The sequence below is a fragment of the Arachis ipaensis genome, chromosome B06, assembly GCF_000816755.2.
Source record: "Arachis ipaensis cultivar K30076 chromosome B06, Araip1.1, whole genome shotgun sequence".
Taxonomy (NCBI): Eukaryota; Viridiplantae; Streptophyta; class Magnoliopsida; order Fabales; family Fabaceae; genus Arachis; species Arachis ipaensis.
Window position 1 is genome coordinate 74928184 of NC_029790.2, and position 21518 is coordinate 74949701.

General features: G+C 36.8%; 2 protein-coding genes across 2 annotated transcripts; both read left to right on the forward strand.

Annotated features, from left to right (window-relative positions):
* LOC107646968 lies at positions 5164–5886 on the forward strand. Its single transcript, XM_016351109.1, has one exon. The coding sequence runs from the start codon at positions 5164–5166 to the stop codon at positions 5884–5886; it is 723 nt and encodes a 240-aa protein (XP_016206595.1).
* On the forward strand, positions 14730–16451 carry LOC107646967. Its single transcript, XM_016351108.1, has 3 exons — positions 14730–15458; positions 15639–15776; positions 16020–16451. Exons 1-3 carry the CDS (start codon positions 14730–14732, stop codon positions 16449–16451), a joined length of 1299 nt encoding a protein of 432 aa, XP_016206594.1.

Here is a 21518-nt window from a genome sequence, read left to right on the forward strand (position 1 = left end):
TTCCGGGTTTCCCCATATAGCCTTTAAAGCATTCCCCATGGTTCCAATTGAGAAGGTTTTGGAAGCAAAGAGTCTGCCATAGAGACTATTGGAGTAAGCGTTAATACCTTTTGATATGTTTGCCTCTTCCAGTAGAATCACATTCCTACCTCCTTTCAGGTTGTCTTCTTCGATCCGATCTTCATCCCTCGTTGTCTCAGCCATGCAGATTACGTAGACTTGTATTGAGATTTAATTGATCTTGATAATGTAGCCTTGACGGCACTAGGAACTCCGTTAAGAAACCCTAACAGAGCACTAAGAAACCCTAACAGAGCACTCTAATTCTCCAAAATTTGGAAAGATAGGAGACTCGAATCCGCAACCTCTTAATTGAGTATGGGGAGTCTATGCCATTTGAGCTATTGCTCATTGGCTAAAATTTGGAAAGATAGAAGACTCGAACCCGCAACCTCTTAATTGAGTATGGGGAGTCTATGCCATTTGAGCTATTGCTCATTGGCACTCAAAATTCAATTTAATTTTAAAATTTGAAAGATATGATTATCCATAAGTCTAATTAATTTTAGTTAATTACCTAGTTTTTTCTTTACCACTTTTTCATCGTGTGTTCTTCCCCCTCTCTCCTCTCCTACCACACCTCCGCGGCTACCCTCCTCCCCTGCTACTCTCTCGGCCTCCATCACCCTCTTCTTCCTCACCATTCCTCCGTCTCTGCATTTGTCCGCGACACTCCTTACCCACACACCTCCGCCTCTGTCCTCGCCCACCATGCATCTACTTTCGATCTCTTCCCTACTTTTCATTCTTCTTCTCTCGCTGTCCTCTTCCTCTATTTCTTAGATCTGCGACAACGTCGCCTTTGATAAATATGGTTGTTCTTTTTTCATTAATTCGAATTGACTGGTGTTGAATTGTTGAAGGTGGTATGATAAATTCCTGATGGAGTGGCGACAACGATAAATAATTCAGTGTCTCATACCTTCTTTCTTCTTCTTCTGTAGACTACTAGACTATAAATTGAAAAAAAAGTTAAAATAAGTTTTTTATTAATTAAAAAAAGGTAAAATAAGTATAAAAGATATAATAGATATTTTAACTCTAAAAAACTTAAAAATTAAATATTTCAAATAATATTAATAACATTTCAAATATTAGTATTATTATTATTATTATGGTTAAGTACGATTTTGGTCCCTAACGTAGAGGTAAAAAATTTATTTCGTTTCTGCCCTTTTTTCGCTACAAAATAGTCTAAAGGTTCCAGTTTGTTTTAAAATCGTCTTTTGCACCAAAAAATAAATTTTAAAGACAAATTTTCACTTGATGGTTGCTTTTCCTTCATTACATTTTCGCGAAATCATTTCGCCTTCCCCAAGCAAGGCAGTGTTTGAGAAAACTAGGGGTGTGCATGGGCCGGCCCGACCCGAAGACCCGGTCCGGCCCCGAACACTTTCGAGGCTATTTTAATGTGATTTCATTGGGTCTAGGGTCGGGTAAATGTCTCAAAAATAGACCCGGTCATTATTTCGGGTCGGGTCTGGGCCATAGTTCGGGTCACCCGAACTTGGCCCGGTGGCCAGGTCATCATACACAATTAATATTTTGTGTTATTAGTGACGGATGATGGCTATTCTTATGTGGAATTTAAATATTGTAAACTTTAATATTTTGTGTTATTAGTTATTATAAGACTATAAGTTAATGTTTTATGTTTAAAATGCATAAGATTTTAGACTAATGCATAATAATTGTGTTATTTGTATGGATTTAAATATTTAATGTTATTAGACAATATTAGTATTGATTATGATTATGCTTTAATTTTAAAAAATGAGTTGGTTCTTGTTATATTTTTCTAAGTGAGTTTTACCATGTCAAATAATGGTTGGAGTGTTGAAAATTTGGATATTTTCACATGCTAGCTTATAAGAAGGTATCAAGATAATGTAATGTTAATAGCTCGTTTTTTACCCAGTATAATCGTGGCCTGAAAGTGTATAGGTTTCATCGGGTCTAGGGCCGGATTCGGGTCTGGGTCACATGAAATCCGGTTTCACCCAATAGTCGAGTAGTTGAAGGGCATCCGGTGTTGGTAGCTCGAGCGAGGTTGCAGAAGAACTTCCCGCATTGGCCACTTGGCTTCATTGCTAGAAATAGCCCTTTTCGAAGTAAGCTTTTTATCCATGCAATGTCGCCTTCGTTGATAGAGGTAACTGGTGTATGGTTTAATCTAGGCCGTGCGAACTTCTGTGTAAGGCTAAGGTTTGTGCTGATTGTTTTTGTTGTTATTGTTATTTGGTTTAGTAACGATTGTGTTAAATAATAGGCTCATGACTTGGGAGTCATGACTCTCCTCCTCTCCAGTTAGCGAAGAAATCACATATTCACTTTCAATTTTATATGTTCTAACTTCTAATGATTTATGTTGCAACAAAAGTAAAATTTTTGTACTTTTTTAAACACATTTATAAGTATTTTAAGAATAAAAAATAAATTATACTGAATCATGTTGTAATTATAATTGTTATTTATCATTTTTAATTTTATATGTTTTTATAAATAAAAGATTTTTACCTTTTTTTAAGAGTTAGAATCCTTATTAGACATTTTCTTTTAAAAATAGTAATATAAACTCATTCGTTTTATTAAAATCTATAGAAAAAAGTTATTACTTATTAAAATTTAATTCGTTTACAGTGTAAACAAAATACGTAAAGAAAATAGAAAATGATAAATATGCTACAAATTACCTATATTCGTAAATAAATAATTAAATTATTTATTTATAAAAAAAATCTTGAATAATTGACACGAGGTTTATTGTGTTAGAGCACCGCCTGTGTCTCTAATTGTTCACGATTCACGTTGTGTATTGCACCACTTGTGCCTCCAATTGTTCACGATTCTACGCTGTGTATTGTGTAAGCAACTAAGCAAATATCTGACACGTGTCTATTAGTGTTGTTCTCGTGTCATTGACACGGGTCTTGGCTTGGAACTTTGCTCATTATTTTCTCGGTTTCACGGTAAATTAGACGAATTCAAAATGATTTTTGTTCTAATAAATAAAAAAATATTATTTTTAAAAATAAATTATTTTAATTTTAATTTTTGGATTTTTATTATCATTATAAATTTAAAAAAACCATTATTTCTCCAAAAATAATTTGACTTATTCTTGTGTACTCTTGTGTATTTCTATGTACTTTGCAAACGATAACAATGATTGCCATTGTTAATTAACTTTTCTTCTCACCTAATCTTATATTTATGAAGATGCCTAGTGTAGTTTATCGGGAGTACAACAAATTCATCCTAAACCAAAAAACAAAAAGGCATTTCAATAATTATTAAAAAATATTCTAATTACATAGACTAAAATATATTTTATTTAATTTTTGTAAAAATAAAATATATTTAAACATCTTATATGAAAAGAGTATTAATTTTTCTTATTTTTATTATTTGGTTCAAATTTAATTATTTAAGTTTAAATTCCACTAATTTGATAAGTGTTCATTAAAATTTTCACATACAATTTTTCTTCTCCTTTTCGATTTTTCCGTTAAGGGTTATTAGGAAAATTATCATTTTTTTTTGTAAATTTAATAAAAAAATGAATTTTTAGTTTTTTACGATAAAAAATTATACTTTTATTTCGTACTAGTTCGCAAAATCCTTAGTTATTTAATTATAGGATTCTAATATCTTTTTATATGTTATTTGATTCGAAATAACTCTAAAAAGTATATATATACATTTTAGAAAAAAAGTAATATATAAAATTGTATAATTAGATAAAATTTTGTGAGGATCATGGTGGTGTACCACTTATTAGGTGGGGATCGTGGTGGTTTATCACCCACAAGTTTTCAATAGGACAATATCCGAATTAGCTATCAGATGTGTCGAGTTGTGGCAAAGTAATCGACACGTGAGCTCATGGCCAGTAGAACAGACATACATCATCTGCATTTGATTGATTTGTTTGGGTTTACTACTTGCCATGGTTTATTTACTTGTACATATTAAATGACTATATGCTAATTGCTTTATTTGAATTTACTTGTGTATTACTTAATTGCCTTGCTTATGTTTGTATATCTGAGAGGTCCCTCATGCTGGTGTCGGTGGACGCTGAGGGCTGTTCTGTTTAGAATTTGGAGGACCATGAAATTTGGATAAGGATGAGTTAGATTAGAATTTCTTATGATAGTTGCCTGATTTCGGAATAGTGAGAACTTAGGATTGAAATAATGATGGGTGAAGTTTAAGATTTCTTAGTGAGTTTCTTGTTATCTTATATTGTATTTATTTGACATTTTTATTGTACCGAAAATTGATGAGTCGGGGGAGTTCTCATTCCCCATGTATCCACTATTTTTCAGATGCAAGTCCTAATGCTCTACAATGGGTTAGAGTTTGTTTGGAAGACGACAAAGTTATCTTAAGTTCTGTATTTCATTTTGTTTAGATCTCTCTCCCTCCCTCTCTCTCTCTCTCTCTCTCTCAAAATATTAAAGATGTGTATGTATATATTAACTGTTTGGAAACTTACCTATAGAGGCTATGTTGTATATTTAGGAGAGATAGAAAATTTTATCAACTATTTTTATTTCTATAATCCTAGCCGACCTAAACTTTGCGGATTTTCTTTTTATTCCTTTTCAGGCTTCTCATTTAATAATTCCTTCTAATTACATACATACATACATACATACATACATACATACATACATACATACATACATATATATATATATATATATATATATATATATATACTTTAAGAAAAGAGTTAAGCACGTTCATTGATTCATAAACCACACAATTCATAAGAATCTCCCCTAGTTGATTTTATGTCACTTATCAAGTCTAGTTTCAAAACTTAAAATTTGTGAGAATTGGTTTTCAAACTTAATTTAATTAATCAACTTTTTCAAGAAGTTAAAAGAATTCAAGTCAGAGAAGAATTGTTTTCCAACACATTCAAACCCTTTAGGATGAAGAGTGAAAACCTATTCTTGAAAAGATATCAATGCATAAATCAAAGGTATAAAAAGCTAGTATATTAATCTATGGAATCAACAGAGCTCCTAACCTTAACCAAGAAGAATTAGTTTGACTACTGGTTTGATAAAGATAATCTACGTAATCAGCATGGCTGAGGCAAGGTGGGATGAAGATCGGACCGAGGAAGACAACCGAAAAGGAGGTAGGAATGTGATTCCACTGGAAGAGGCAGACATATCAGAAGGTATTAATACTTGTTCCCATAGTCTCTATGGCAGACTCTTTGCTTCCAAAATCTTCTCAGTTGGAACCATGGGGAATGCTTTAAAGGCTATATGGGGAAATCTAGAGGGATTTAGCGTGAGTGATAAAGGGGACAATTTCCAATTCTTTTTTAATAAAGAGGTGGATATCTTGCGTGTTAAACGTGGTTCTCCATGGCTATTCAAGGATTACGTGCTCCATGTCAAGAGATGGAAGGAAGATCAGAAGGGTGATGAAGAGATTATTTCTAATTTTTCAATTTGGATTCAATTTTGGGGTTTACCAGAATCGTTTAAAACCCTCGAAGGTGGACGTAAATTGGGAGAGAGGCTGGGCACAGTGTTAGAGGTAGGTAAATTTCAGATGAGAGGCAGAGAAACTAGGATTGTAAAGGCTAAGATCAATATTGAAGCTACCAAGAAAGTAAGGGATCAGTTAATTGTTGCAGGACCTAATAAAAAGGAGGTAGAGGTGGCATTGCGCTATGAGGGACTTGAAATGTTCTGTACCTACTGCACAAAATTGGGGCACGAGGTGAAAAACTGCCACGATTTGCTGAAGGACACAGAGAGTGATAGGGTAAAAGAGGATGACATTGGTGAATGAGTTAAAGCTAGCCAAGTGGGAATATGAATTAACTCTGAAAGAGAAAGAACATTCAACAACTCAGTCCAGAATCAGAATAAGGCTACTCAACGTAAGAAAAAGCCAGTCTTAAATTGCTTATTGGAGGAATTTATAGGAATGTCAATGCAAGAGGAGGAACAAAGTTTGAAACCACAAAATGCTGACAACAAGGCAGCACCTGAGTCACCTCAATCAGCCAACTCTAAAACAGAATGCATGGAGGTTATCATAGCTGGTCAGTCCAATGCCAAGGAGGATGAAGGACAACCTATGTAATTCACTATTGGGCAATGTCTCACAACAAAGGAAGGCAGAAAGTGGAAAAAATTAGCAAGTCAAGGTACTGGAGGGTTGGATACTAAAGCTGGATCCAAAAAAAGGTTGATGAGTGGTATAGTTGAAGGATCTACAAAGAAAGCAAGAATAGAGGATGAAAATGCAGTTGAACAGGGGGTGGAGGGTGCCAGCCTACAAATGGCACCCAAGGCGCCATGAGAACTATAGTTTGGAATTGTCGGGGTTTGGGAAGACCACTGACAATTCACACCCTAAAAGGGATATGTAAATCCCACTCCCCCGAGATTGTGTTCATAAGTGAAATAAAGAACCAATCTCGACAGGTGGAAGCAAAACTCCGGGCATGCAGCTATGAAAACTGGTATATTGTTAACCCGTCAGGAATGGCAGGAGGACTTGCGCTAGCTTGGAAGGACAGCATCAATGTTCAAATTATAAATAGTGGGGAATTCTTTGTAGCAGCTGAAGTTAAGGAGTTCGAAAATAATGGGGTATGGACGTTCATTGGTGTCCATTTGAGCTGTTCAGAACAAATTTGAACCTTATAGTTTGAGGAGCTTACAACAATTAGTCAACAATTGGAAGGAAAAGTGGTAATAGTGGGAGATTTTAATGCTATAATAAGTCAAGCGGAAAAGGAGGGTGGAGGCCAAAAATCAGCAACTACCATTGCAATATTCATTAATTTTATTGATAGCAACGAATTAGTGGATATTGGAATGGTGGGGCAGCCTTTCACGTGGACAAACCGAAGACAAGGAGAGGATTTAGTGAAGGAGAGGTGATGAGCGGATAATTTATACGTTTTTGACATTGTTTTTAGTATGTTTTTAGTAGGATCTAGTTACTTTTAGGGATGTTTTCACTAGTTTTTATGTTAAATTCACATTTCTGGACTTTACTATGAGTTTGTGTGCTTTTCTGTGATTTCAAGTATTTTCTGACTGAAATTGAGAGACTTGAGCAAAAATCAGATTCAGAGGTTGAAGAAAGACTGCTGATGCTGTTGGATTCTGACCTCCCTGCACTCAAAGTGGATTTTCTGGAGCTACAGAACTCGAAATGGTGCGCTTCCAATTGTGTTGGAAATTAGACATTCAGGGCTTTCCAGCAATGTATAATAGTCCATACTTTGGCCAAGTTTAGACGATGAAAACTGGCGTTCAACGTCAGCTCTCTGCCCAAATCTGGCGTCCAGCGCTAGAAAAAGATCCAAAACCAGAGTTGAACGCCCAAACTGGCACAAAAACTGGCGTTCAACTCCAAGAAGGACCTCTACACGTGCAACACTCAAGCTCAGCCCAAGCACACACCAAGTGGGCCCCGGAAGTGGATTTATGCATCAATTACTTACTTCTGTAAACCCAACTAGCTAGTTTATTATAAATAGGACCTTTTACTATTGTATTAGGTATCTTTTGATCAGTTGTATGCTATCTTAGATCACGTTTGAGGGCTGGCCTCTCGGCCATGCCTGGACTTTCACTTATGTATTTTTAACGGTAGAGTTTCTACACTCCATAGATTAAGGTGTGGAGCTTTGTTGTTCCTCAAAGATTAATGCAAAGTACTACTGTTTTCTATTCAATTCATCTTGTTTCGCTTCTAAGATATTCATTCGTACTTCACTCTGAATGTGATGAACGTGACAATCATCATCATTCCCTATGAACGCGTGCCTGACAACCACTTCCGTTCTACCTTTGACTGAATGAGTATCTCTTAGATCTCTTAATCAGAATCTTCGTGGTGTAAGCTAGAATGATGGCGGCATTCAAGAGAATCCGGAAAGTTTAAACCTTGTCTGTGGTATTCCGAGTAGGATTCAATGAATGAATGACTGTGACGAGCTCCAAACTCGCGATTGTGGGGCGTTAGTGACAGACGCAAAAGGATAGTAAATCCTATTCCAGCATGATCGAGAACCGACAGATGAATAGCTGTGCCGTGACAGGGTGCGTTGACCATTTTCACTGAGAGGATAAGATGAAGCCATTGACAAGGGTGATACCTCCAGACGATTAGCCGTGCCGTGACAGGGTATTTGGATCATTTTCCCGAGAGAAGACTGAAAGTAGCCATTGACAATGGTGATGTATCACATAAAGCCAGCCATGGAAAGGAGTAAGACTGATTGGATGAAGATAGCAGGAAAGCAGAGGTTCAGAGGAACGAAAGTATCTCCATTCGCTTATCTGAAATTCTCACCAATGAATTACATAAGTATTTCTATCCCTATTTTATTATATTATGTTCGAAAACTCCATAACCATTTGATATCCGCCTGACTGAGATTTACAAGGTGACCATAGCTTGCTTCATACCGACAATCTCCGTGGAATTCGACCCTTACTCACGTAAGGTATTACTTGGACGACCCAGTACACTTGCTGGTTAGTTATGCGAAGTTGTGAAGATATGTTTAGACCATGGTCCTGTGCATCCGTTTCTGGTGCCATTGCCAAGGAATCAATTTCGAACAACAATTCACAACCTGAGTAGCAATTTCGCATACCAAGTTTTTGGCGCCGTTGCCAGAGATTGTTTGAGTTTTCGGCAAGCTTTTGGTCCGGTAACATCAGTGCCAAGTTTGATCCGGCAACAGCACTAAGTTTTTGGCGCCGTTGCCGGGGATTGTTCGAGTTTGGACAACTGACGGTTCATCCTGTTGCTCAGATTAGGTAATTTTCTTTTTGTTTTCTTTTCAAAAATTTTTCAAAAATATTTCAAAAATTTTCTCACCTGTTTTCGAAAAAAAAAATTTTTTAGATTCAAAATTTTTAAGAATGAATTCTAGTGTTTCATGAAGCATGTGAAGCCTGGCTGGCTGTAAAGCCATGTCTAAATTCTTTTGGACTGAGGCTTCCAACCATCAGCTGTTATACGATTGTAGGGTATGTCAGGCATGTCATGTCTGAATTACATGCTGAAGCTTGGCTGGCCATTGGCCATGTCTAGTGTTTTGGACCGGAGCTTTCATTGAAAGCATGGCTGGCTAGTGAGCCATGTCTAATTCCTGGACTGAAGCTTTAGACTAACATGGCAAGATTCCTGGAATTCATATTAAAAATTTTGGAATCCTTATTTTTTCTTTTACAAATAATTTTCGAAAAAAAAATCCAAAAAAAATTAGAAAATCAAAAAAATCAAAAATATTTTTCTGTTTCTTGTTTGAGTCTTGAGTCATGTTATAAGTTTGGTGTCAATTGCATGTGCATCTTGCATTTTTTCGAAAATAATCATGCATTCATAGTGTTCTTCATAATCTTCAAGTTGTTCTTGGTAAGTCTTCTTGTTTGATCTTTGCATTTGCATGTTTTGTGTCTTTTCTTGTTTTTCATATGCATTCTGGAATTCTTAGTGTCTAAGCATTAAAGAATTCTAAGTTTGGTGTCTGCATGTTTTCTTTGCATTAAAAATTCTTCAAAAATATGTTCTTGATGTTCATCATGATCTTCATAGTGTTCTTGGTGTTCATCTTGACATTCATAGTGTTCTTGCATGCATCCCTTGTTTTGATTCAAAAATAAAAGAGAAAAACATGAAAATGATGTTTTTAATTTTTTTCTCTCTCATCATTAAAAAATTCAAAAATAAAAAAAATATCTTCCCCTTTTTCTCTTAAAATTTCGAAAATTTGGATTGACTTTTTCAAAAATTTTTAAAATTTAGTTGTTTTTATGAGTCAAATCAAATTTTCAATTTAAAAATCTCATATTTTTCAAAAATCAAATCTTTTTCAAATTTCTTAGTTATTTTCAAAAATTCCAAAAATGTTTTTCAAAAATCTTTTTCTTATTTTTTATATCAAATTTTCGAAAATAACAATACCAATTAATGTTTTGATTCAAAAATTTCAAGTTTGTTACTTGCTTGTTAAGAAAGATTCAAACTTTAAGTTCTATTGTGATTTCTTGTGAATCAAGTCATTAATTGTGATTTTAAAAATCAAATATTTTTCAAAACTAATTTCTATCATATCTTTTCAAAAATATCTTCTCATCTTATCTTTTTCAAAAATTTGATTTCAAAATATCTTTTCTAACTTCCTAACTTCTTATCTTTTCAAAATTTGTTTCAACTAACTAACTAACTTTTTGTTTGTTTCTTATCTTTTTCAAAACCACCTAACTAACTCTCTCCCTCTCATTTTCGAAAATATCTTCCTTCTTTTTCAAAATTTCTTTTTAATTAACTATTATTTTAATTTTTAAATCTTAATTTTCGAAAAACTACTAACATTTTTCAAAAAACTATTTTCAAAAATCACTAACTCTTTTTCAAAAATTATTTTCGAAAATTCCTTCTCTCTCATCTCCTTCTATTTATTTATCCATTCACTAACATCGCATCTCACATCTCTGCCCTCCTCACAGTTGTGTTTCTTTCTTTACATCACATTATCTGTCTTCTTCTTTTCTTCTACTAACAATAAGGAACCTCTTTACTGTGACATAGAGCAAGGAGAATGCTTGGTGACTTTACTGCACCTAATTCCAATTTACATGGAAGAAGCATCTCCATTCCTCCCATTGGAGCAAACAACTTTGAGCTGAAACCTCAATTAGTTTCTCTGATGCAGCAAAACTGTAAGTTTCATGGACTTCCATCTGAAGATCCTTTTCAGTTCTTAACTGTATTCTTGCAGATATGTGATACTGTTAAGACTAATGGAGTAGATCCTGAAGTCTACAGGCTCATGCTTTTCCCTTTTGCTGTAAGAGAAGTAGAGGACGTGTTAGTAAAGGTTGAAGGCCTTTACATCCCTGCTGATTTCATAGTCCTGGATACTGGAAAGGAAGAGGATGAATCCATCATCCTAGGAAGACCTTTCCTAGCCACAGCAAAAGCTGTGATTGATGTGGACAGAGGAGAATTGATCCTTCAATTAAATGAGGACAACCTTATGTTTACAACTCAAGGATCTCTCTCTGCATCCATGGAGAGGAAGCATAAAAAGCTTCTCTCAAAGTAGAGTCAACCAAAGCCCCACAGTTAAACTCTAAGTTTGGTGTTGGAGAGTCTCAACAATGCTCTGAACATCTGTGAGGCCCCATGAGAGCCCACTGTCAAGCTATTGACATTAAAGAAGCGCTTGTTGGGAGGCCACCCAATTTTTATGTAACTATATTTTTCTTAGTTATATGTCTTTATAGGTTCATGATCATGTGGAGTCACAAAATAAATATAAAAATTGAAAACGGAATCAAAAATAGCAGAAGAAAAATCACACCCTGGAGGAAGCATCTGTCTGGTGTTCAACGCCAGAACAGAGCATGGTTCTGGCGCTGAACGCCCAAAATGGGCGGCATCCTGGCGCTGAACGCCCAGAACAAGCATGGTTCTGGCGTTCAACGCCAGAAATGGCAACAAATGGGCGTTGAACGCCCAAAATGGGCACCAACCTGGAGCTGAACGCCCAGAGTTGTGTGCAAGGGCATTTTACATGCCTAAATTGGTGCAGGGATGTAAATGCCTTGACACCTCAGGATCTGTGGACCCCACAGGATCATCTCAGGATCTGTGGATCCCACAGGATCATCTCAGGATCTGTGAACCCCACAGGATCCCCACCTACCTCATCATCTCTCATTCCATTCATAATCATCCCTTCTGTTTTCCATTTACCACTCACATCCATACACCCACTACCTTCAAAATTCAACATCTCTCTCCCACCCAATCCCACCCATATGGCCGAATACACACATCCATCCATCTCCTCCATATCTTCTTCTTCTTCTTCTATTCTTTCTTCTTTTGCTCAAGGGCGAGCAACATTCTAAGTTTGGTGTGGTAAAAGCATAGCTTTTTTGTTTTTTCCATAACCATTGATGGCACTTAAGGCCAGAGAAACCTCTAGAAAGAGGAAAGGGAAGACAAAATCTTCCATTAAGGGTCTATAGCTCAGTGGTAGAACATTTGACTGCAAATCAAGAGATCCCTGAGATACCTCAGGATATACATTTTCTTCCACACAATCTAAAAGAAATGAAGGAGGAGCAACAAAGGCAAGGAAGAGACATAGAAGAGCTCAAGGACATCATTGGTTCATCAAGAAGGAAACGCCACCATTACTAAGGTGGATTCATTCCTTGTTCTTAATTCTTCTGCTTTTCGTTTTCTATGTTATGTGCTTATCTATGTTTGTGNAAGAGTGTGCTTAAGAACCCTGGACACTTCTAATTGGGGACTTTAGCAAAGCTGAGTCACTATCTGAAAAGGTTCACCCAGTTATGTGTCTGTGGCATTTATGTATCTGGTGGTAATACTGGAAAACAAAGTGCTTAGGGCCACGGCCAAGACTCATAAAATAGCTGTGTTCAAGAATCATCATACTGAACTAGGAGAATCAATAACACTATCTGAACTCTGAGTTCCTATAGATGCCAATCATTCTGAACCTCAATGGATAAGGTGAGATGTCAAAACTATTCAAGAGGTAAAAAGCTATAAGTCCCGCTCATTTGATTGAAGCTATGTTTCATTGATGGTTTGGAATTTATAGTATATTCTCTTCTTTTTATCCTATTTGATTTTCAGTTGCTTGGGGACAAGCAACAATTTAAGTTTGGTGTTGTGATGAGCGGATAATTTATACGCTTTTTGACATTGTTTTTAGTATGTTTTTAGTAGGATCTAGTTACTTTTAGGGATGTTTTCACTAGTTTTTATGTTAAATTCATATTTCTGGACTTTACTATGAGTTTGTGTGCTTTTCTGTGATTTCAGGTATTTTCTGACTGAAATTGAGGGACTTGAGCAAAAATCAGATTCAGAGGTTGAAGAAAGACTGCTGATGCTGTTGGATTCTGACCTCCCTGCACTCAAAGTGGATTTTCTGGAGCTATAGAACTCGAAATGGCGGGCTTCTAATTGCGTTGGAAAGTAGACATCTAGGGCTTTCCAGAAATGTATAATAGTCTATACTTTGGCCAAGTTTAGACGACGCAAACTGGCGTTCAACGCCAGCTCTCTGCCCAAATCTGGCGTCCAGCGCCAGAAAAGGATCCAAAACCAGAGTTGAACGCCTAAACTGGCACAAAAACTGGCGTTCAACTCCAAGAAAGACCTCTACACGTGCAACACACAAGCTCAGTCCAAGCACACACCAAGTGGACCCCGAAAGTGGATTTATGCATCAATTACTTACTTCTGTAAACCCTAGTAGCTAGTTTATTATAAATAGGACCTTTTACTATTGTATTAGGTATCTTTTGATCAGTTGTATGCTATCTTAGATCACGTTTGAGGGCTGGCCTCTTGGCCATGCCTGGACTTTCACTTATGTATTTTTAACGGTAGAGTTTCTATACTCCATAGATTAAGGTGTGGAGCTCTGCTGTTCCTCAAAGATTAATGCAAAGTACTACTGTTTTCTATTCAATTCATCTTGTTTCGCTTCTAAGATATTCATTCGTACTTCACTCTGAATGTGTTGAACGTGACAATCATCATCATTCCCTATGAACACGTACCTGACAACCACTTCCATTCTACCTTTGACTGAATGAGTATCTCTTAGATCTCTTAATCAGAATCTTCGTGGTGTAAGCTAGAATGATGGCGGCATTCAAGAGAATCTGGAAAGTCTAAACCTTGTCTGTGGTATTCCGAGTAGGATTCAATGAATGAATGACTGTGACGAACTCCAAACTCGCGATTGCGGGGCGTTAGTGACAGACGCAAAAGGATAGTAAATCCTATTCCAGCATGATCGAGAACCGACAGATGAATAGCCGTGCCGTGACAGGGTGCGTTGACCATTTTCACTGAGAGGATAAGATGAATCCATTGACAAGGGTGATGCCTCCAGACGATTAGCCGTGCCGTGACAGGGCATTTGGATCATTTTCCCGAGAGAAGACCGAAAGTAGCCATTGACAATGGAGATGTATCACATAAAGCCAGCCATGGAAAGGAGTAAGACTGATTGGATGAAGATAGCAGGAAAGCAGAGGTTCAGAGGAACGAAAGCATCTCCATTCGCTTATCTGAAATTCTCACCAATGAATTACATAAGTATTTCTATCCCTATTTTATTATATTATGTTCGAAAACTCCATAACCATTTGATATCCGCCTGACTGAGATTTACAAGGTGACTATAGCTTGCTTCATATCGACAATCTCCATGGGATTCGACCCTTACTCATGTAAGGTATTACTTGGATGACCCAGTGTACTTGCTGGTTAGTTAGGCGAAGTTGTGAAGATATGTTTAGACCATGGTCCTGTGCATCCGTTTCTGGTGCCATTGCCAGGGAATCAATTTCGAACAACAATTCACAACCTGAGTAGCAATTTCGCATACCAAGAGGCTTGACCGCTATTTAGTAGGGATGGGATGGAAGCTGAAGTTTCCGAATGCAGTGGTGCACAGGCTCACAGAATCAGGCTCAGATCATGCTCCTATCTTGATGGAAACTGCTCCTCAATCCTGGCATAGTAAAAGGCGTTTTAAATACCAGGAACGTTGGTGTGGAGAAGATGATGTCAAAAGAATTGTTAGCGAAGTGTAGAAAATGGAAGTAGTAGGCTCGGCTATGTTCTCCTTGGCCCAAAAGTTGAAAGAATGTAGACATAGATTAGTTCAATGGCAAATAACTCACAAAGCAAACTCTCGGAAAGAAATTGAGAACCTTCAAGCTAGCCTAGAGGAGCTGCGGGTGGCTGGAATCAATGGGGGAGAGGAGATTACCAGATTGGAAGAGAAGTTGGAGCTAGCATATATGAAAGAAGAGAGCTATTGGAGAGAAAAATCTAGAGTCAAATGGCTAAAAGAAGGATATCAGAACACCACATTCTTTCACCAGAAATTTCAATCAAGGGTGCGCAGGAACAGAATTTGGAGATTAGTTGGGAGGAACAATGAAATTGCATTGAAACCGGAGGATATAGCAAAGGTAGATGAAGACTACTTCTACGATATTTTTACTTCTTCTTGTTCGGTTGATCCGAATCCATATTTGGAGGATTTGGAGCCTAAGATTACAGCTTCCATGAACCGTAGGCTCCAAAGGCTGATAACTATGGATGAGGTCAAAAGAGCTATGTTCAGTGTTCATGCTCAGAGTGCTCCTGGTGATGACAGGTTTAGAACTAAGTTTTTTCACTTTTTCTGGGATATAGTTGGAGGTGACATTTTTAAGGCAGTGCGAAGTTTCTTTCACAGTGGCAGAATTCTAAAAAGTTTCAACCATACTCAAATTTGTTTGATTCCGAAGGTGCCAGATGCCAGTGACATGACTCAGGTACGATCGATTAGTTTGTCCTCAATTATGTGTAAAATTATTTCTAAAGTTATGGTGCACCGACTACAAGGTATTATGAATAAAATCATAAGCCCAAATCAGAGTGCTTTTCTCAAAGGTAGACTCATTTCAGATAATATTCTAATTGCCCACGAATGTATGCACTATTTGAAAAATAAGAGAAGTGGAGCAGATCATGAGATGGCTATTAAACTAGATATAAGCAAGGCTTATGATAGGGTTGAATGGCAATTCTTATGGTACATCATGGAAAAGCTGGGCTTTGATGCTAAATGGATTAACTGGACTAAGGAATTGGTAACGACTGTTTCTTACTCTGTTGTTGTGGAAGGGCAACCTTTTGGCTACTTTAGGCCAAATAGGGGCATCCGACAGGGTGACCCCCTATCTCCATATCTATTTCTTTTTTGTGCGGAAGGGCTTTCCTTCTTGCTACACAAGGCAGAGCAAAATAGATTAATTCAAGGAGTTCAAGTTAATCGGAGATGCCAAACAATTAATCACCTTTTGTTTGTTGATGATTCAATCCTTTTTTGCAAGTGCTCACCTAATACAAGCCAAAGCATTTTGGAATTGCTAGAGATCTACAAGGACTTCAGTGGGCAAAAAGTCAATTTGAACAAGTCGGCCATCTTTTTCAGTCACAACACACCTCAGAACATAAGACTAGCAATTGCGCAGACACTAAATATTGAACATATCGGAGTCCAAGACAAATACTTGAGGCTGCCCTCTATAGTTCAGAAATCAAAGAAAGAAACCTTTGGAGCTATCAAGGATAAAGTTCAAAAGAGGATTATGGGTTGGAAAAGAAGTTTATTGTCCTCAGGTGGCAGGCACACGCTATTGAGAGCAGTGGAGGAAGCGATTCCTATTTACACACTTTCTTGTTTCAAGCTCCCAGACACGCTGTTAACTGAGATTCATAGCATGCTCTCACAATTTTGGTGGGGTCAAAAAGGCACAGAATAAAGAATGGTTTGGATTAAATGGGACACAATGACGAGACCGAAGAAATATGGAGGGTTGGGGATCAAAGATCTAAGGGTACAAAATTTGGCCTTATTGGGCAAGCAATGTTGGCGTCTAATGAAATACCTTAATTCTACACTGTCAAGAATGTTCAAAGCTAAATATTTCAGATATACAAATTTCTTACAGGCAGAGATAGGAAGCATACCGTCGTGGGGCTGGAGAAGTGTTCTTGAAGGACGCAAGGTGATTGAGAAATGCTTGTTATGGAAAATAGGCTCTGGTGCTAATGTCCGCATCTTCCATGATCCCTGGCTCCCACCATCATTACCCTTTAATGTCCCTCAAGCTGTAGTGACAATCCCACCGAATCTGCAAGTGTATTATGTTAGTGCACTACTAAATCCTGATAGAAGTTGGAACAGAAACTTGATTGAGTCAATTTTTTCAGTTGATATATGCAATACAATTTTTTCCATCAAACCAACATACGAGGAGGATGAAGTTAATTGGTATTGGACAAAATCTGGTATATACGAAGTTGGGTCAGGATACAAAGTTGCTTATGAGTTCTTTCATTCTCCTACTTCATTGATGTCTCAGAACATAGAGAACAACAGAGTATAGAATAGAACTTGGGAATTGAAATTACCTCGTAAAATTAAGATTTTTTTTATGGAAGAGTCTTCATGAAAAGCTTCTGGTTTTGCAATAAATCCATAGCCGGTTTGCATCCACCCTTGCCATTTGCCCAAGATGCATGCTGAAAGATGAATCAATTTCTCATGCCTTGTTCCAATGCCCTCTGTCTTCAATAATCTGGAGTCTAAGCTTAATAACCCCTGACTTATGGCAGAGAGAAGAGGAGACCTTCATCAATTGGTGGCAACGAGCCTTATCTTGGATAGTGGCTCAAATCGAAGGTAGACAAAAGATCCTCTTCATCGCGGCGCTGTGTTGGAGCACTTAGAAAGTGAGGAATAGGTGTGTCTTTGAGAAGCTAATAAGTCTAGCGCCGGAGATAGTGCAAGAAGCCAGCAGTCTAGTGCGTGAACTCAATAGCCATACCTGATGAATGCTAATAATTTCTCTTTATTCTTACTTTACTCTTTCTTAAACTATTTGTCTTCCAATCACATTTAGTGATAATTGGGAATACCCAACTTCTTTTGTACTTCCTTATGGAAACATTATTATTTTATAATAATAAAATAATATCTATCTTTGAGAAAAAAAAAATTTGAACTTTTAAATTTGTATTTGAGTTTGAAGGTGATAAATGGTGGTAGTGGTGATAACGATAATATTGATAAAGTATAAGTAACGGTAAAATTAAAATTAAAAAAGAAATTGGCTAATATTTATATCTTTGAGGGAAAAAAAACCAAGGAGAATTAGTTGCTCATGTTCTTTAGAGAAATCTTTGAAAAAAAAACAAAAATAGCCTGAAGTAGAGAAGATCCTCCAAAATGTCTACCTCTCCTCCTTAAAATCTAACCCTAATGAAATTCAAATTCAAAACTTAAACATAATTCAAATTAAAATAAATCAAATCTAACTAATTAATGATTGCCTCCAGCAAAGCTTTCAATCTTATCTTCTTGCAAATCCTTAATAAATGTTGTGATTAGTGGGATTTTAAGTTGAGCTTTGAATTGACCAAGTGAATAATGAAAAATTGGAGGTCTTGTGGCAAGATTTAAGGCCCCTGGGAAGTGTCCATAACCCCACATTGTACATGAAAGATTCACGTGCAACGTGAAGCCAATTCCTAATTCAAATTGTTCCTTGGATAGCCCACGTTGCATGTGAACAAATTCACGTTGTACGTGGTCTTGAAATCCTTCAATTGCTTTCTCTGTTTAGCCCTTGGCATTGTACGTACAAAATTTCACGTACTACGTGAACTGGTTGTTGTGCGTACGTATGCTTCGTGCATATGCTTGATGCCCAAAATCTTGCGTAATCCGTATATTTAAGTATGCAGCAGCACTGGTTTGAGTGACTAGAAATGAGACCATGAAGAAGAGCCATGTAAACTTCTTGTGTCTATTTTTCATGTAGGAAAGAATTATTCACATCCAGGTGGTGAATTGACCATTTCTTAACTGAAGACAGAGATAATACAATTTTGATTGTTGTTCACTACCGAAAAAATATCTCAAAAAAGTCCACACCCTCTATTTGAGCAAAGTCTTTGGCCATAAGGCGAGCTTATATCGCTCAATGGAACCGTTAAGATACCATTTTATCTTGTAAATCCACCTACATCCGATGGAATTTATATTAGGGGATGATCAATTAAACACCAGCTCTGGTTTAACTCCAAAGCAAATAATTCATCTCTCATAGCATTACGCCAATAGGATAACATATTTGCTTCCTGAAAAGACTTTGGCTCATAGTCAGAGTGCAAGGATAATATAAAATAACGATGAGAAGGTTGGGGTGATGGTCAGATGCAGGAGAGGTAGGAGAAGAGGGACTTGATGGAGTCACTAAAAGCAGAAGAGGGCTAGTAAGGGATGATGACTCGGTTGTGGTGGGTATTAGGTGAAGAGAGGATGGAGTAATGGAATGTAATTATTGTAGGTTTGTTGGTTCAATAGGCAGGGATGGAGGCCTAATAGGAATGAAAAGGGATATTCTTTTGTGATGTTGAGCTGATAGTGGGTTTAAAAGAATGGTTGGGCTAGATAAATTATGAATAAAAATATTTTTATGAAAGAAAAAAGAAGACTCATAAAATTCAACATTTCTAAAAACATTAATTTTCAAGTGATACACCACCACGATCTTTGCCAAGTTAAAACTCAAAATCTCCGCGAGCGGGATGAAACCATCGTCCTCGCTAAACCTGGAGTAAGTGGAACCACGCCACTGCATCTATCTAAGCAGGTACATCTCAACCACATCGTGGAACAAGTAGAATTACTCTACTGCATCTACCTAGGTAGGTACATCTCAATTCAAAGTTTATTCTATTATCGACTTCCTTCTCAATTGTATTTCATTCCGTTCATAATCAAAATCATCATCAGTCATCACCATATCTCATTCATACTCAATCATCATCCTCTCAGATTCTTATAATCATCTTCGTTATGTCTTAATCATAAACAAATATCTTCATATCTCATTCATACTCAATCATCCTCCTCATCCTACTTTAAACATAAACTGTCATCCTCATGTCGTAATCTCATTCAATCTTATTTCTAGCTCCTCTATCCTCTATTCCGCTGACTTTAGACTCATAATAGGGTTTACAGAAATTTAGAATGCTCGAAGAATGGTTAAAAATACAAAAAATATATTTTCTACAAAATTGGGTGGTCATGCGTACACATGGCTCCCCCGCACGCATGAGTTGAAAATTGGAAAAGTCGCGTACGCAGACCGCCCTCCGCATACGCATGCGTGTCAAAAAGACATGGTCGCGCACATGAGCCACGTTCGCATATGGGAGAGCACTTCCGAGCCAAACGCTCGTGTACGCATGATGTTTTCACGTACACATGCATACCAGGTTTTCAAAAAGCTGATATTCTGTAGAATTCAATTTTTATCGAAAACTTCAAATACGCATAACTTTTTCGTTAAAAATAATTTTTCAACCATTCATGAACCATTGGAAGACCATTGAATAAACTTTCATAAAGATCTAATTTCATTAAAATTTCAAATTCGAGGACTCGATTACGGTCCGCCAAAGTTGGTAAAAAATTTATTTGACCTAAAAACAGAATTTGCCAAATTTCAAAGAATTTACAATCCAAACTAATTCAAAACCATACCAATTCACCTCTAACCAATCTCAAGATATATTTTCTTCATCCTCTACCTTTCTATCTATTCAATTTGATAATCTCCATTCACAATTCACCAATCCTTATCTTATCAACAATCAATTTCAACAAATACTAACCTAATCACAACCACATCAAATTCTCATCAATTCAATTTATCACACTTACCAAACTCACATTTCCTGGCCACAGGCCCAAAATCCACAGCCTCCAGTCCAAATTTCATCAATTCATAAATTCATAAACTCATAAATCATAAACAATCAATCAACAATTTGTAAGAACAGGAGTTTTTTTTTATGTAAAATCATTTTAATAAAATAATTTTAGTGTCTAAAATAGATTCAAAATATAAAATTTTTAATTTGAAAATATAAAGGTAAAATTTGAATTCAATGAATTTTTCTGAGTCAGAAAATGTATTTTCTGCGAAAAAATGAGAAAAACCCGCGAACCGGCAGCCGAACCGGTTTAAGTCTGTCCGGTACTGTGTTTTGAGAAAAATAAGATTTTGAAAGTTGATTTATTATTTTGAAAGGATAAAAATAATTTAGAATTGAAAATCGAGCACTAATCTTAAAGGTTTGGCCCAAAGTGGGCCGAACGGACCAAAAACGCTAACGGGATTGGACCAGCCCAAATCGAGCCCAAGGCCCAACATATATAAGCTCATTAAATGAGCTTTTCAGCTCATTTCCACCCAAATAAGAGAGAGGCACGGTTTTAGGGGAAGAGAGGAGAAGAGGGGTTTCACTATTCACCTACATCTTCCGGGAGCCATAACTTGAGCTACAGAACTCCAATTGACGAGCCGTTTGCAGCCACGTGAAGCTCTCAACAAGCTCTTCCTTTTTATCTAAGATGGTAATAACTCGAAACCCACTCCTCATTTTCCTGCCCTAACTTCTGCATTTTTGGGGGTTTGATTTTGGAGTGGATTTTGTGGTTTTGCTTGTTTAGGTGATCTCTAGTAGCGGATAATTATTAGAAATTGCCCCAATCCTCTTTGGACAAGATAAAGTTGCTCATAAATTCTTGTGGTATTGTATGTTGTGGTTTCTAGTTTTTGATTTTGTTATATATGTGATGTTAGATTGAGTTTTGGTATTTGTTGGAGTTGGTTGAGACTTTGGATTGAGCTTGGTGGCTTCGTTTTGGTGTTTTGTGTGTTTGGGAATCGACCAAGGTATAGTTTCGGTTTTCTTTGTGTAATATGTAATATTTCTGGACACTTAGGCTAGTTGACCCTAAGATAGGA

Bases quoted from the DNA above. Each gene is read 5' to 3' on its own strand.
- LOC107646968 (XM_016351109.1), top strand. From the start codon at position 5,164: ATGGCTGAGGCAAGGTGGGATGAAGATCGGACCGAGGAAGACAACCGA.
- LOC107646967 (XM_016351108.1), top strand. From the start codon at position 14,730: ATGGAAGTAGTAGGCTCGGCTATGTTCTCCTTGGCCCAAAAGTTGAAA. The intron at 15,459-15,638 runs GTACGATCGATT...TTGAAAAATAAG, and splicing joins ATGCCAGTGACATGACTCAG to AGAAGTGGAGCAGATCATGA. The intron at 15,777-16,019 runs GTAACGACTGTT...CTTTTTTGCAAG, and splicing joins TTAACTGGACTAAGGAATTG to TGCTCACCTAATACAAGCCA.